Genomic DNA, 17,498 nt, shown 5'->3' with positions numbered 1-17,498 from the left:
GCACAATCCATGTTTCCTCTCGCCCTCGCCCCCTTTTTTTTTTTTTTTTTTACATCAAACACATATTTCTCCATTTTTCAGGCTCGTTACTATCAGTAAATCCCCCCAGTATTTCCTCCATTACTCCATACAGCGGGGTTATACCTTATACCGTCACACGGTGATCGCACCGATCTCTAGTGATCGCCGGAGCGGAGACCCCAGAAATAGTGACCTTTCCCCCTCACTACGACGCACACGAGACGAGCAGCTTCTCTCATGGATTCCTGCGTTTTATACACTATGTTATTGATGAGGAGAATAAGGCCGGCCAGGGTTTTTTCTGAGTTGAGCTCCTTTTTTTGTCTTGTGTTATTAGTTGCCATTTTTGGAGCCAAATTCTTAAAAAAGGCGCACGCGATTCATGAGTTTGGCACAAAGGCAAAAATGGTGTTTTTTCTAACGTGAACAGTTTTTGTGAATTTTGTTGGCAAAAATTGCACTTATCGCAAAAAATGAGCCAAATTTTTTGCGAACTAAAAATACACCAGGGGGGAGACTGGAGTGGAGTTCAACCAGATTTAGTAACTTTTTTTAAATAGTCGCAAATAAAAAAAATCAGAGGAAAACACCTGGAATTGCTAAACTCTGCCCACAAAGGCAAAAAGAAACTGGAGAGAGCATAAAAACAGAGATCAGAAAAGGCTCAAACAGAATAATGAGTTGGGGTTAATAAAGGTACAAAGCTAGACAAAAAAAAGGGCACAGTGGCAATGATGAATCGGACCCTAAGACCATGTTCACGCATTCAGTATTCGGTCAGTATTTTACACCAGTATTTGTACCCAAAATTAGGAGCAGGTGATAAATCCAGAAGTGGTGACGAGTTTCTATTATACCTTTCCTCTGATTGTTCCACTCCTGGTTCTGACTTACAAATACTGATGTAAAATACTGAACGAATACTGAACGTGTGAACGAGGCCTTAAAGGGAATCTGTCACCCTCTTTTTCCCCTATTAGCTGCCGGCATAGACATCGGGGGCTTATCTACAGAATTCTGTAATGCTGTAGATAAGCCTCCGATGTAACCTGAAAGAGAAGAAAAACACGTTATATTATACTCACCAAGGTGGGCGGTCCGGTCCGATGGGTGTTGCGGTCCGGTCCGGCGCCTCCCTTCTTCATGCGATGTCGTCCTCTTCTCCCGTCCTGAAATGGCTCTGGTGCAGGCGCATTGCTCTGCCCTGTTGAGGGCAGAGCAGAATTCTGCAGTGCGCAGGCGCCAGACCTCTCCCGACGCCTGCGCACTGCAGGACTCTGCTCTGCCCTCAACAGGGCAGAGCAGTGCGCTGGAGCCAATACAGGACGGGAGAAGAGGACGTCATCGCATGAAGAAGGGAGGCGCCGGACCGGACGGCGACACCCATCGGACCGGACTGCCCACCTCCGTGAGTATAATATAGCGTGTTTTTCTTCTCTTTCCGGTTACATCGGAGGCTTATCTACAGCATTACAGAATGCTGTAGATAAGCCCCCGACGTCTATGCCGGCAGCTGAAAGGCCAAAAAAAGGGTGACATATTCCCTTTAGGCTATGTGCCCACGTTAGCGTTTTTAAACGCTCAGGAAACTGATCCCCTTCCCAGAAAACGCGCATTTTATTTCCGAGCGTTTCTTGCACAAAAGACCCGCGTTTTTTCCGCTTTTTTTCCGCGCGTTTTCTGGGAACATTGGAACATTAGCCACTAAGCGATTCCTGAGCGTTTAAAAACGCATGCATTGGCACAAAAAGCCAAAAACGCATGCAATTTAATGTGAAGCTTCTTTTATGCGTTTCTGCAGCGTCTGAGCCGGCACAAACACTGCGGAAACACTTAAAAAAAGCAACGTGGGCACACAGCCGAATATTTCTGTGATCGGGGAACATAAATGCTCCTGAGGTTTCAAGTGCCAGAATTGTTGGCCTTAGGAAACCACAGAAATGTAAAATCAACCCAAATTAAGGATACATATTACATACATATGCTGTGTCTCACATAGTAAAAATATCCTCACAAACATGGCGGTCATATTATTCCACTAGGAGGGTCCTATGGTAAAATATGACATATCTTAAAATTGTGTTCAGTAACCCGTCTTTCGTTGTAATATTATAAGTTCTCACCTGACCAGGACAAGGGGTGAGGGGGTCTGATTGGGACCCTTTAAAATATCTCATCCAGAGACCTCCAGTTTCAGACCCAGGAAGAGCAAAGTATAAGGGATGAGGGAGACACCATTGTGATTTATTAATTTTAGGCCCAATATGTTATCCAGAGCTCTCCCTCTGCTCCCTGAACTGTGGCCCCCACTCATGAGATAAACACACAAATTTTCAAAAGAACAGGAACTTGCCATATAGCAAGAGAATTAGAGGCCCCATGTTAATTAATGCAAGGAGGAAAAAAGTTGGGACCTCCTCCTTTTTTTGTGCAGGCTGCCAGCTAACTAGGAGGCCCTAGATGGAGAGGCACAGGCACAGAGATTCGGTACTGTGAATCTCAGGGTCAAGTCCAATATACCACCAGAATCCTGGGAGTCCACACACACCTGTGTCTCATCATTCTCTAGCTGTCCCAGATACTGAGCTATTGAGACTGGCTCTCCAAAACCCCTTCCGACCCAAGTTTGGATTCTCCATATCGGTTAAGCCCGTTGAGACGTTACTCGTCCCGTTTGGACCTCTCACTAGACAATTATGACCCATCCTCGATATTGGGAATTGTTTCACCTAGGAGGTCAGGGCAGGGGATTTCAGTTCAGCCCAAAGCGGCGGTGGAAAATATGGGAGGGGGAAACTAGGGGTTAAAAACTAGCTACACACATTTAGCCAGGGTTATTGGTCTGCAATGGTGTGCCATGCGTGGAGATGGACCAGAAACTGAGAAAGTACCTGTGAACTTCCCTGGATCCACATGGTACAAGGACTGGTAAACGGACACATACAGCTAACTGTAATCTCATACCTGTACCCTACTTTTATAGGTACTTCTGTCTGTAATATCTGTAAATTACTCTGTATATATTTATATTATCTAGTTTGCCTTTCGGCAATTAAAATATCAATTAATTTTGGGCTGCTCTTTTACCTCGAATCCGATTTCCCATGTTCGTGAGTCCGGCTAGTACTTATACGCTACCTGGGGTTGGTTTCTGACCAGATCTAAGCTTGTGAATGGACCAGGCTTATATCTAACGAGGAACTGGTGGCAGCATACCGTACTGGTGTTATTGGGGGATACTGGCAGTGATGGACCGGAGGTTTATATATATATATATATATATATATATATTCCCAGCCTGGGACAGGTGATATAGCGCCCTCAATTAGGAGCGCCCCGATAACCAGTATGTAACAGGGCAGCCTCTCCGGCGACTACTTATACTAGGTGCAGTTCCCTGACTGACCTAAGGGTAAGGGGGGTGCCAGAGAGCAATGTCTGTGTAAGCTCTGTCACAGACTGGTGACAGCGGGGGGATATCTGCATACCCCCCGACTCTCGTTTTTAACTCGAAGAGTATTGATTATAGAGCTATACAAATGTCGGCTTTTCTCCTGCGCAGAATCTCTCTCTGATCCAATCAGTAAGAGGTTTCTGTATTTATCCCTTTGGTTTTGTGCTGTTTTCCCTTTGTATTTTGTCCGCACTGCACCTTACGTACCCACAACCTAGAAAAGGGAAAGCATCGCCTGGTTGTGTTACCCTGTGTATGCCAGAGTGCTGGCTGTGTACCTGTCAGGTGCTTGGGAAAGCTGGGTAGCGAACGTGACTGAGGGTTCAGTCGCCACATAGGTACTGCACCTCATCCAGAGGTGTGGTATTCCGCTCTCGGGTAAGGAGGGGACATTATCCAGAAGCCACACACTTGCATCCAACACCAGGTCTCTCTAGGCCAGGGGGAGCTGGGTAGAGGGTGTGGGTGGAGAAAGCAGAGAAGGAGAAGAGCCAGAGAGGGTGGTGAGCTGTGGTCTGGAGACCAGAGGGAGTCTACGGCTACGGAGGGGACTGAAAGAGCAAGGAGCTCATCCCCAGACTAAAGAGAAGTAAGAGACAGGATATAGGCGTGTGAGAGAAGGCTTCAGCGGAAGGAAGAAGGGGTCCTAAGGGCACAGGTAGTGAGGAAAACACCCGTGGGGCCGTATCTACGCCGACCATAGTCTGGTGGAGGGACCAGGTCGCAGTGAGGGACCGGCCACCAAACTATTGGAGAAACTAAGGACTCAGCTAGGTAACCGGAGGCTGCAGTATCTGCATGTGCTACAGCCAGCTCCATACACATTCGCTGAAAAAGCAGCCGGATAAGATCCAGAGGACTCAGAGAATGTCGTCTGACAAGATCAGAGGCTGCTGGCTCGGGACACAGTGTGTGAAGGTGCATTGCAGGAAAGGCGGGAGCCAGCGTAGTGAGACGGCCATGAAAGGAGCATCAGAAGGGGGTTCTGGTACAGTTTACCCCAAATTACCTGAGAAAGGATGGACCCCTGACCTGGAGGACACAGCACCCCGGCTGGGGAATGTAACTGAAAGAACTGTGAGTAAAAGTTGGAAGACTGCCCTCCACTGTGTCCTCCAATTATTTAACTGAGTCACCTGCCTTGCACTACAACCATCATCATCATCTTTTACACCTATACTGCCCTGGGACTTAGCTCTACCTGTGGAGAGCTGTACCAACTCTGCTGCATCACCATCAGCCCCAGCGGTCTCTTTAAGCAGCGTCGGCTATCCCTTGCCGAATACCACAGGCGGTGTCACGGTCACTCACAAATCATCTTTTATAAACTTTAATTTCCTTTTTTAACATTCATTTTATTGGACGCCCAGGACCACGGACCAGGTTACTGCTGCCGTGACATTCCCATAAGAACCAACTGGCCCGCTACAGAGTATCCCCACGGCCCTGGCGGGCGCTCCATACATGTTACTAGTGTGTTACCCCCGGCAGGCTTTTTGCTGGACTAACAAATAAGTGTGGTGTGACCGGCCGCGGGGAGCGCGGAGCCATTATCAGCCTATGACGACAGGTGAGTGGGAGAAGCGGAGCCCCCTATATAGTCCCCTCCGAGTCACATGTTATGAGTGGGAGATTGAATCGTAACAGACAACAATACAATCATACAAAAACTACATGGAGAACACAACATAGGACATAAGGCGTAATAACATGTAATATAAGGTACAATCACTGGTCGCCTCCATACTCACCAGAACACACTGCAGACACATAGAGGAGCAGCACAATAAGGGGGTACATCTTCCTCATCCTGCCTCTGATATATGACGGGACCCCGAGAACAAGACGTAAGTTTCACCTGAGACCCGAAACACGACTGTCACAGTATCACAGGCACTGTGCCCTGGTGAGCGGAGCTCAGCTCTGATTGGACGGGAGGTGCAGCTTCCTCCAATAGGAAAATTAATCTCTAGATGATCTGCAGTTACCGGGCAGAGGGAGGCTGGAGAGGTTAGACGCCGGAGAAAGTGAAAGTGAGAGCTGGAGAATCTATAGAAAGAATGAATACAGGAAAGATGTATATCTTTGTACCGTGTTAGCTAGCAGGTAGAGGAATATTAATATTTGAGAGTCCTCAGTGGTTGATACCTTTTAATGGCTAACTGAAAAGATGGTAACACATTGCAAGCTTTCCAGACTACTCAGGTCTCTTCATCAGGCTAGACTAATACAAAATCTGAAGTCACATATTTATACACAACACAGCACAGAAAAAATGCAATAGATAAGACAAGTGATGTGAAGCAGAATTGTCATTATGGGAGAGGGATAAGCATAAATATTGGAACAGTTCAGCAGTGTGAAGATTTTATTGCCCTCTGATTGGGTCTAGTTCTGTGTTGTGTAATGACCCCAGAAGGTCTGAAGTGCAAATTCCTTAATTGATGTAAAAAGACAAATCCATGAGACACATTCATTCGAGCAATGAGAGTGTCAAAAGTTTTCATAAATTTGTACTCAGAAACAAGATGAAAACACTAACACAGATAGAAAGATAGGTTGAGCAAACGATGGGGCCCAAGCTAACTAAAAAGGACAGGACAGAAAAGCTGCTGTCTGCAATCTGAGAAAACCCTGCTAAAAATATTACCAACACAACTGATAAGCAAAAAGGACCCTGAAGTCACTAGACTTCAAACCCTATATCAGCACTCAGAATATTCTGAAAGCAGAGCAAAAGAGAACACTGATCAAGGAATAAGAATCTAGCACACCCCCAGCCAGGGATGGCTGAACTCAAAAACAAGGTAAACAAAACCAAAACCACTAAGTTCAATAGCAGAGCAAAAACTTATCTTTGGGAAGCAGGAATCAGACTGGTCTCCAAGAATCCAGCAGAGAAATCACCAGCCACTCAGAAGGGCGTCGGCTGCCTTATATCCAGTCTGAAGTTCCTGATATCCAATCACAATCCACCTGATCAGGTGGTTGGTTTCTTTCATCCAAATCAGCCTCACTACCTTCCTTCACCAGAAGAGGGAGATCCTCTGACACCAAAGGTGAATGAACAGATGAGCTCACAACACATGTCCATACTGCTCGTAGAGGCTGAACCTCGAGATCTCGGGTGCTGGTGCAGAAAACACAATGTATGAATCCAATGAGAGGAAAGAATAGCATAGCACTCACCGATCCAGGTGAAAAAGTCAGCTTTATTTAACAATCCACATTAAAACTTCTGACATTGCTCACTCCTCCCTCCAGCCTCCCGGCCATGAAGTTTTAATGTGGATTGTTAAATAAAGCAGACTTTTTCACCTGGATCGGTGAGTGCTATGCTATTCTTTCCTCTCATTGGATACATACACAACACACACATATACACTCAGCTATATATATATATATATATATATATATATATATATGTAACTAGCTGAAGAGCCGGCGCTGCACGGGCATAGTAACTAATTGTGGTTAGTTATAGCAAATTATAATTATCCTCCATCCCATAGTCCCGTGCCCATATACTCATCATACATGTCCACGATCCCATAGGCCTGTGCCCATATACCCATCATACATATCCTCCATCCCATAGTCGAGTGCCCATATACCCATCACACATCCTCGATCCCATAGTCCCATGCCCATATACCCATCATACATATTCGCATCCCATAGTCGAGTGCCCATATACCCATCACATATCCTTCATCTCATAGTCCCGTGCTCATATACCCATCATACATATCCGTCATCCCATAGTCCCGTGCCCATATACCCGTCATACATATCCTCCATCCCATAGTCCAGTGCCCATATACCCATCAAACATATTCGCCATCCCATAGTCGAGTGCCCATATACCCATCATACATATCCTCCATCCCATAGTCCAGTGCCCATATACCCATCACACATCCTCCATCCCATAGTCAACCATTATGACATCATAATGAGCGGTGGGGCGTGCAACCTGTGATGACATCAGCGTCGCCATGGCAACCATTATGACATCATAATGAGGGGCGGGGCTTGATACACACACACTTTTTCCCCATTATGTAGATAGGGGCAAAATTGTTTGGTGAATTGGAATGCGCAGGGTTAAAATTTCGCCTCACAACATAGCCTAGGACACTCTCGGGGTCCAGACGTGTGACTGTGCCAAATTTTGTGGCTGTAGCTGCGATGGTGCGGATGCCAATCCCGGACATACACACATACATACACACACTTGAGCTTTATATATTAGATGTATTGTAGGAAGTAAAGACAAAGAAGTCAGGAGAACATATTGCCTGCAGCTGAGCCAGCACAGTACATACTGCCTGCAGCTTGTCCAGCACAGTACACACTGCCTGCAGATGGGCCAGCACAGTACACATTGCAAGCAGCTCGGCCAGCACAGTACACACTGCCTGCAGCTCAGCCAGCACAGTACATACTATCTGAAGCTCGGCTGTAGGCGAGAGCCCCCACTGTGTAACCGGGCCGGAACTAAAGGGGCAGTCACTTAGGTTCACAGGGGGTGTGTTCCCGGGGGAAGCAGTTACAGGCTGGGACAGAGACCCTTCTGGAAAGAGCGGGAGCGGGCCGACTATAAAAGGAGCACAGGAGACCAGCAGGGGGCACTCGACGAGGAGAAAGACAAGAGGCAGGAAGGAGGAACCTAGGTGGCGCTGGAGAGCAGGAAGGAGCCCGCTTCTTCCAGAGAGACAGAACAGGGGCTCACCTAATCCAGGGAGAGGACGGTACCGAGCGATGCCAGAAAGAGACAGAGTGCTGACACCCGCAGCTGAGGCCCAGACGCTGAGACCCGTGGCAGCCACTGCCCTGCTCCACCCGCGGCTGCGGCCTGTACGCTGCCACCCTCGGCTGCCGCTGCCCCACTTCATCCTGCGGCCTGTACGCTGCCACCCGCGGCTGCCACTGCCTCGCTCCACCCTGTGGCTGTGGCCTGTACGCTGCCACCCACAACGGCCGCTGCCCTGCTTCATCCCGCAGCTGCGGACTGTACGCTGCCACCCGCGGCCGCCACTGCCTCGCTCCACCCTGTGGCTGTGGCCTGTACGCTGCCACCCACAACGGCCGCTGCCCTGCTTCATCCCGCAGCTGCGGACTGTACGCTGCCACCCGCGGCCGCCACTGTTGCGCTCCACACCGCGGCCCAGACCCTGAGCCCCGCGGCCACCACTGCCCGGCTCCATCAAGCGGCTGCGGCCTGTCCACCAAGGTCCGCGGCTGCCACCACCTCGCCCCCCCGGGAAGGGCGGTCTCGACGCTGGGAAACTCCTCTCGGGCCTGTTGCACCCCTGCTGCACCAAGGCGAAGGAAAACCCGAAGCCTCCGACAGCTCCTCATCAACTGGGCCCAGTGGCTGAGACGCCGAACGGACACCTCCCAGACAGTAACTCTGCAGGACGTCAGAGAAGGATAAGTGACACTCCGATGGTTGTTATATATAGTTTCAGGATCACAGTCGGCCGTCTAGTTGCAGGCACTTGCCGAGTAGTCTTATATCGAGTTATTTGTGTATTATTGTCTAACCTCCCTGCGTGGAAACCATTGTCAGCTTACCCGTTATTCTTACAATACATATATAAAAGTTGAATTTAAGCTTGCTCCGTCTCCGACTCGTCACTGCATCCCGCGTGCCTGCGACTGCCACACGGCCAGCACAGCACATGCTCCCTATTCAAAGAAATGGAAGAAGTATTTCCAATGAGTATTAAACCTGGCGAGGTATAGAACAACCGGGAGGATGAAAAAAAATGGAAGACTAGCGCTGCCCCGCTGTGGATGCTGCTCATTAATGTGGATAGTTGCCGGGTAAGATCTCATCTCTCCCACATCAGATGTTGTATAAATCTCAGCTGGATCCTTTATATGAGTTGTCAGCTCTTTGGTCAGCAGGATATTGTGCAATTATTGATTTCTTTCTACCTGATTTGTAGGTGGAATGAGAAGTAATGAGGTTATAAAACGTGTCCTACTAATATAAACACGTAATAAAGTGATTATAGATTTCTGCCATTTTTCACTTTTGTACCTGATTATCAAACAGAAGCTGATTTACAGGAATCGGCAGTCACACAATAGAATACAGCGTTACACTGCCCCCTGCTGGACACTAGGGAGAAGTGACGACGGGTTTCTTATTCACTATTGTTACAATGGAAGATCAGGACTAGTGAGGTAGTGAGAGGGAAAGTGTCGCCGTTTCCTGGAGCCGCGATTCCAGTTGCTGATTTTATTTTGCAGAGAATCTATTAAAGACGAGAGCATGAATCTGATATTTTTATATTGTTTAGGCAAATCTCCATATTGCCCTGTTACATTTATGAGGAGAGAAGTAGGAGACGATGTACTGATCTGTGCAGTAAAAGAATATTGGTAAATCTTCCTTTCTGAAGATCCAGAGCTGTTCTTAGATTTCTTCCTTATTCTAAGGGTATGTTCACACCGGGCGTTTTTGCTGCCTTTTTTATGCTAATTTTCAGCTGCTATTTACAGTACCAGCAAAGTCTATGACATTATAGAAATTCCATGCACACACAATGTTTTTTTTGTCATCAGGATTTTGTGCTTTGCAGCATTTTTTGACATAGAGCATGCAGGGGTGAACCTAGCCTCTCTGCTGCCTGAGGCGAACAGCAAAATGACACCCCCCCGCACACAAAGTAAATTTTCATATCTATCCTGTAATACTGAATACAATAGTGGACATTTTGATTTAGATAAATAGGAAAAAAGGTGTCCAAACACAAGGATGTCAGCGCCATCACACGCACATACAAGACCAACACAGAAGTATCCAGAACAAGGATCATTAATGGCAATGGTAGGCCTGGCACAGGGCCGGACTGGGACAAAATAAGCAGCCCTGCCACACAAATCCCACCAGCCCACAAACTATAACACTCCTCACCCCGATCAGTGAATTTTTGCTATACTTTGTCGCCCCCATATTACTCTCTTTAAGGAGTTATTTGAAGAGCCACATGTGAATGGCACCACAGTGTGTATGACTGACCACAGCTCCATTTACATGGTGCTCTTCAAAGCTACATTTCCCAGGATCATGGGGGTCCCAGCGGTCAGATCCACAACAAACAAAGTCATCCTTTATCCCCACATAATGCTCCATATAGTATTATGGGCCCCATCTATTACTGCATACAGTATAATGGTCACGATATATTACATCATACAGCATAATGGGCACGATATATTACTTCATACAGTATAATGGGCACCATATACTACTTCACACAGCATAATGGGCACGATATATTACTTCCTACAGTATAATGGGCCCCATATATTACTTCCTACAGTATAATGGGCCCAATATATTACTTCATACAGTATAATGGGCACCATATACTACTTCACACAGCATAATGGGCACGATATATTACTTCCTACAGTATAATGGGCCCCATATATTACTTCATACAGCATAATAGGCACCATATATTACTGCATACAGTATAATGGGCACGATATATTACATCATACAGTATAATGGGCCCCATGTATTACTTCATACAGTATAATGGGCACCATATACTACTTCAAACAGCATAGTGGGCCCTATATATTACTTCATACAGTATAATGGGCCCCATATATTACTTCATACAGTATAATGGGCACCATATACTACTTCATACAGTATAATGGGCACCATATATTACTTCATACAGCATAATGGGCACCATATATTACTTCATACAGTATAATGGGCACCATATATTACTGCATACAGTATAATGGGCCCCATATATTACTTCATACAGCATAATAGGCACCACATATTACTTCATACAGTATAATGGACCCCATATATTACTTCATACAGCATAATAGGCACCATATATTACTTCATACAGCATAATGGGCCCCATATATTACTTCATACAGTATAATGGGCCCCATATATTACTGCATACAGTATAATGGGCACGATATATTACATCATACAGTATAATGGGCCCCATGTATTACTTCATACAGTATAATGGGCACCATATACTACTTCAAACAGCATAGTGGGCCCTATATATTACTTCATACAGTATAATGGGCCCCATATATTACTTCATACAGTATAATGGGCACCATATATTACTTCATACAGCATAATGGGCACCATATATTACTTCATACAGTATAATGGGCACCATATATTACTGCATACAGTATAATGGGCCCCATATATTACTTCATACAGCATAATAGGCACCATATATTACTTCATACAGTATAATGGGCCCCATATATTACTTCATACAGTATAATGGGCCCCCTATACTACTTCATACAGCATAATGGGCACCATATATTACTTCATACAGTATAATGGGCACCATATATTACTGCATACAGTATAATGGGCCCCATATATTACTTCATACAGCATAATAGGCACCATATATTACTTCATACAGCATAATGGGCCCCATATATTACTTCATACAGTATAATGGGCCCCATATATTACTTCATACAACATAATGGGCCCCATATATTACTTCATACATTATAATGGGCCCCATATTTTACTGCATACAGCATAATAGGCACCATATACTACTTCATACAGCATAATGGGCCCCATATATTACTTCATACAGCATAATAGGCACCATATACTACTTCATACAGCATAATGGGCCCCGTATATTACTTCATACAGTATAATGGGCCCCATATATTACTTCATACAGTATAATGGGCACCATATATTACTTCATACAGCATAATGGGCACCATATATTACTTCATACAGTATATTGGGCCCCGTATATTACTTCATACAGTATAATGGGCACCATATATTACTTCATACAGTATAATGGGCACCATATATTACTTCATACAGCATAGTGGGCACCATATATTACTTCATACAATATATTGGGCCCCATATATTACTTCATACAGCATAATGGGCACCATATATTACTTCATACAGTATTATGGGCCCCATATATTACTTCATACAGTATAATGGGCCCCATATATTACTTCATACAGTATAATGGGCACCATATATTACTTCATACAGCATAATGGGCACCATATATTACTTCATACAGTATAATGGGCCCCATATATTACTTCATACAGTATAATGGACCCCATATATTACTTCATACAGTATAATGGGCACCATATATTACTTCCTACAGTATAATGGGCCCAATATATTACTTCATACAGTATAATGGGCACCATATACTACTTCACACAGCATAATGGGCACGATATATTACTTCCTACAGTATAATGGGCCCCATATATTACTTCATACAGCATAATAGGCACCATATATTACTGCATACAGTATAATGGGCACGATATATTACATCATACAGTATAATGGGCCCCATGTATTACTTCATACAGTATAATGGGCACCATATACTACTTCAAACAGCATAGTGGGCCCTATATATTACTTCATACAGTATAATGGGCCCCATATATTACTTCATACAGTATAATGGGCCCTATATATTACTTCATACAGTATAATGGGCACGATATATTACATCATACAGTATAATGGGCACCATATACTACTTCATACAGTATAATGGGCACCATATATTACTTCATACAGCATAATGGGCACCATATATTACTTCATACAGTATAATGGGCACCATATATTACTGCATACAGTATAATGGGCCCCATATATTACTTCATACAGCATAATAGGCACCATATATTACTTCATACAGTATAATGGACCCCATATATTACTTCATACAGCATAATAGGCACCATATATTACTTCATACAGCATAATGGGCCCCATATATTACTTCATACAGTATAATGGGCCCCATATATTACTGCATACAGTATAATGGGCACGATATATTACATCATACAGTATAATGGGCCCCATGTATTACTTCATACAGTATAATGGGCACCATATACTACTTCAAACAGCATAGTGGGCCCTATATATTACTTCATACAGTATAATGGGCCCCATATATTACTTCATACAGTATAATGGGCACCATATATTACTTCATACAGCATAATGGGCACCATATATTACTTCATACAGTATAATGGGCACCATATATTACTGCATACAGTATAATGGGCCCCATATATTACTTCATACAGCATAATAGGCACCATATATTACTTCATACAGTATAATGGGCCCCATATATTACTTCATACAGTATAATGGGCCCCCTATACTACTTCATACAGCATAATGGGCACCATATATTACTTCATACAGTATAATGGGCACCATATATTACTGCATACAGTATAATGGGCCCCATATATTACTTCATACAGCATAATAGGCACCATATATTACTTCATACAGCATAATGGGCCCCATATATTACTTCATACAGTATAATGGGCCCCATATATTACTTCATACAACATAATGGGCCCCATATATTACTTCATACATTATAATGGGCCCCATATTTTACTGCATACAGCATAATAGGCACCATATACTACTTCATACAGCATAATGGGCCCCATATATTACTTCATACAGCATAATAGGCACCATATACTACTTCATACAGCATAATGGGCCCCGTATATTACTTCATACAGTATAATGGGCCCCATATATTACTTCATACAGTATAATGGGCACCATATATTACTTCATACAGCATAATGGGCACCATATATTACTTCATACAGTATATTGGGCCCCGTATATTACTTCATACAGTATAATGGGCACCATATATTACTTCATACAGTATAATGGGCACCATATATTACTTCATACAGCATAGTGGGCACCATATATTACTTCATACAATATATTGGGCCCCATATATTACTTCATACAGCATAATGGGCACCATATATTACTTCATACAGTATTATGGGCCCCATATATTACTGCATACAGCATAATGGGCCCCATATACTACTTCATACAGCATAATGGGCCCCATATATTACTTCATCTATAATATAATCGGGGGAGAATACCTCTGTCTGAAGCCTCTATACACTGCGCAAGCGTGACGCGCCTGCGCAGTCTGGCTCCAGACAGAGTGAGGCAGCTAGCAGTGAGGAGTGTGCATGGCGCCGATGATGGCGGTACCGTACACACCGCATACCGCCATGTACGACGCTATACATTCATACTTACCTGTCCGGGAGGAGCATTGCCGCGGTGCTTCTCTTCACCCGGAGACCGGGGCTGGAGTTCGGCCAGAATCGCGCTGCGCATGCGCGATCCAGCGCCATTTTACTGAAGACACACTTGCAGTGTGTCTTCAGCAATATGGCGCCGGGCCGGAATCGCGCACATCGCGATCCGGCGACATTTTACTGAAGACACACTTGCAGTGTGTCTTCAGCAATATGGCGCTGGACAGCGCTATGGGCATGCGCGATTCCGGCCGCACTCCTGCCCCGGCCTCCAGCAGAACAGCGCTGGAGCACAGGAAAGAAGGGCGAGTATAAATGGTTTTGTATTTTTTTGTACTTTTAATAGGAGTGAGGGGACCAAGCAAACCACGATAGGGGAGGTGAGAGGACCATGCATACCAGGATAGGGAGGTGAGGAGACCATGCATATCAGGATTGGAGGGTGAGGGGGCCATGCATACCAGGATTGGGGGATGAGGGGTACTATGCATACCAGGATAGGAGGGGGGTGAGGAGACCATGCATACCCGGTTGGGGGGGTGAGGAGACCATGCATACCAGGATAGCGGGGGTGAGGGGACCATGCATACCAGGATTGGGGGATGAGGGGGACCATTGTGGTGCTAATAAAAATATGGATATCTTATAGCCTACATATCGTAATATATTGTTTATATGCTTTGATATAGTGTGGTCATTAGACCAAGGGTGGAAAGTATTGCAAGTATGGAATATTTGAAATCAAACACTATATTGCAATATACTATGGTGTAATATCATTAATGCTGAACTTTGATACTGAGACACAAAGCGTTTGCTCTGTGTCAATACCGTAAGGCAAGGAATTGTTCTGTGGTCTTTAAAGCTCTGTGTTTCAAAGATTCGTTATCCTGATTTGCATGCAAGTGACCCCTTTTGACAAACAGTGATAGATACGGAATACTTTCACTTGGGGGGTGGTTGATGGGAAGGAGCTTTCCAACTAATTTAGGGCTCTGGTCATAGAAAGTTGTTGGAAACTTTGTTCTTGTCATATGTAAATATCAGGGCAAGAGTAAATAGTTCGAAGACACAAGATTTGTTTGATGTTATTTATTCATGATAGGTGGCCACTATCATGTGATTGGAACATCAGACAACTAACGTGTGTATTTTCATGTTTACACAATATTATATTGTGTAAACCTTTTGTTTAAAGCATATAAAAGCTGGTAAAGCAGTCACTGAAGGCAGGAGCTTGTGGACCTGTGTGAGAGCCACAGTGTAGATCCTAGGAAAGCATTCTCTGTCTTCGCTGACTGCTCCTCCAGTTGAAGTATTTCCGGAAAGATGACGTAAATGCCCCTAGTGAAGATTCTTTTCTTTTCTTCTTTATGATGTGAGTATATGTACTAAAATCTTTGTAGTTTGAATATATAAGTATACGCAATATCCTACTATTTTCTATTTCCTGTAATTGCTATATCATTGTCATATATTTCATTAATTTGGTGCTTTATCATTTAAATTAATCATTGTATAATAAAATTGTGTCATATCCAAATGGTGCCTTCTTTAAAACCTTATTGCTAAACAGTTGGCAATACAACCATGCATACCAGGATTGAGGGATGAGGGGACCATGCATACCAGGATTGGGGGATGAGGGGTACCATGCATACCTGGTTTGGGGGATGAGGGAGACCATGCATACCAGGATTGGGGGATGAGGGGTACCATGCATACCTGGTTTGGGGGATGAGGGAGACCATGCATACCAGGATTGGGGGATGAGGGATACCATGCATACCAGGATAGGGGGGGTGAGGGGACCACGCATACCAGTATTGGGGGATGAGAGGTACCATGCATACCAGGATTGGGGGATGAGGGGTACCATGCATACCGGGATGGGGGGGGGTGAGGGGACCATGCATACCAGGATGAAGAAGGGATTGCCATGCATACCAGGATTGGGGGGTAGGGCACCTTGCATACCAGGATAGGAATGAGGGGTGCCATGCGTACCAGGATAGGAGGGTGGCAGCACATAGCAGGATACAAGACCATATACCAATAAAAATGCTCGCCACCCGGGCGTAGAACGGGTTCATAGCTAGTACAGTATAATGGCCACCATATATTACTTCATACAGTATAATGGGCACCATATATTACTTCATACAGTATAATGGGCACCATATATTACTGCATACAGTATAATGTGCCCCCTATATTACTTCATACAGTATTTTGAGTCCCATATATTACTTCATACAGTATCATGAACCCCATATATTACTGCATACAGTATAATGAGCCCCATATATTACTGCATGCAGTATAATGGGCACCATATGTTACTTCATACAGCATAATGGGCACCATATATTACTTCATACAGTGTAATGGGCCCCATATAATTCTTCTACCCAAACCTCGCTGTTCTGGTCTCCTCAGTTTATTCTGATCCTCCGCAGTGCTTGGCACAGGGACATCATTAACTTTACCTATATAATTGTCCACTTGGACTGATAGTAATAGTGATTTGTTTGTACCCTGTTGTCTGGGGCTGGCTCTTTTTATGGGGGTGCTGAGGGCATATGATTATACACCAGTAAAAAGTATGAGAGGCTCAATGTGACCAGTGCCACCTAGTTTACTACCCCTCTTATTCTACTGGTACTGTGGGCACACTGACTGGTACTGAGGAAATGAAAGAAAGAGAACAGAGAGAAAAAAGAAAGCAGAGAGAGAAAGAAAGGGGGAAAGAAAGAAAGAACAAAGAAAGAAAGAAGAAGGAAAGAAACAGAGAAAGAAAGATTCTACAAAGATACTATAGCAGCCCGGCTCCCACTGT

The 17,498-nt window shown here is 44.6% G+C and overlaps 1 protein-coding gene across 1 annotated transcript in view; it reads right to left on the bottom strand.

The window, feature by feature from the left end:
* LOC141051719 (class I histocompatibility antigen, F10 alpha chain-like) overlaps nucleotides 1–5,384 on the bottom strand; it is a 199,916-nt gene extending 194,532 nt beyond the window's left edge. Inside the window, exon 1 of the mRNA XM_073548708.1 lies at nucleotides 5,227–5,384. Within this exon, the coding sequence (XP_073404809.1) occupies nucleotides 5,227–5,284 (58 nt within the window). The 5' untranslated portion in view covers nucleotides 5,285–5,384. The remainder of the gene's footprint in view (nucleotides 1–5,226) is intronic.
* Nucleotides 5,385–17,498: the final 12,114 nt, after the last annotated feature.

Source organism: Dendrobates tinctorius, unplaced genomic scaffold (assembly GCF_039654945.1).
Source record: "Dendrobates tinctorius isolate UK_male_01 unplaced genomic scaffold, ASM3965494v1 ptg000158l, whole genome shotgun sequence".
NCBI classification, from domain to species: domain Eukaryota; kingdom Metazoa; phylum Chordata; class Amphibia; order Anura; family Dendrobatidae; genus Dendrobates; species Dendrobates tinctorius.
This window is presented reverse-complemented; position numbering and strand designations above follow the sequence as displayed.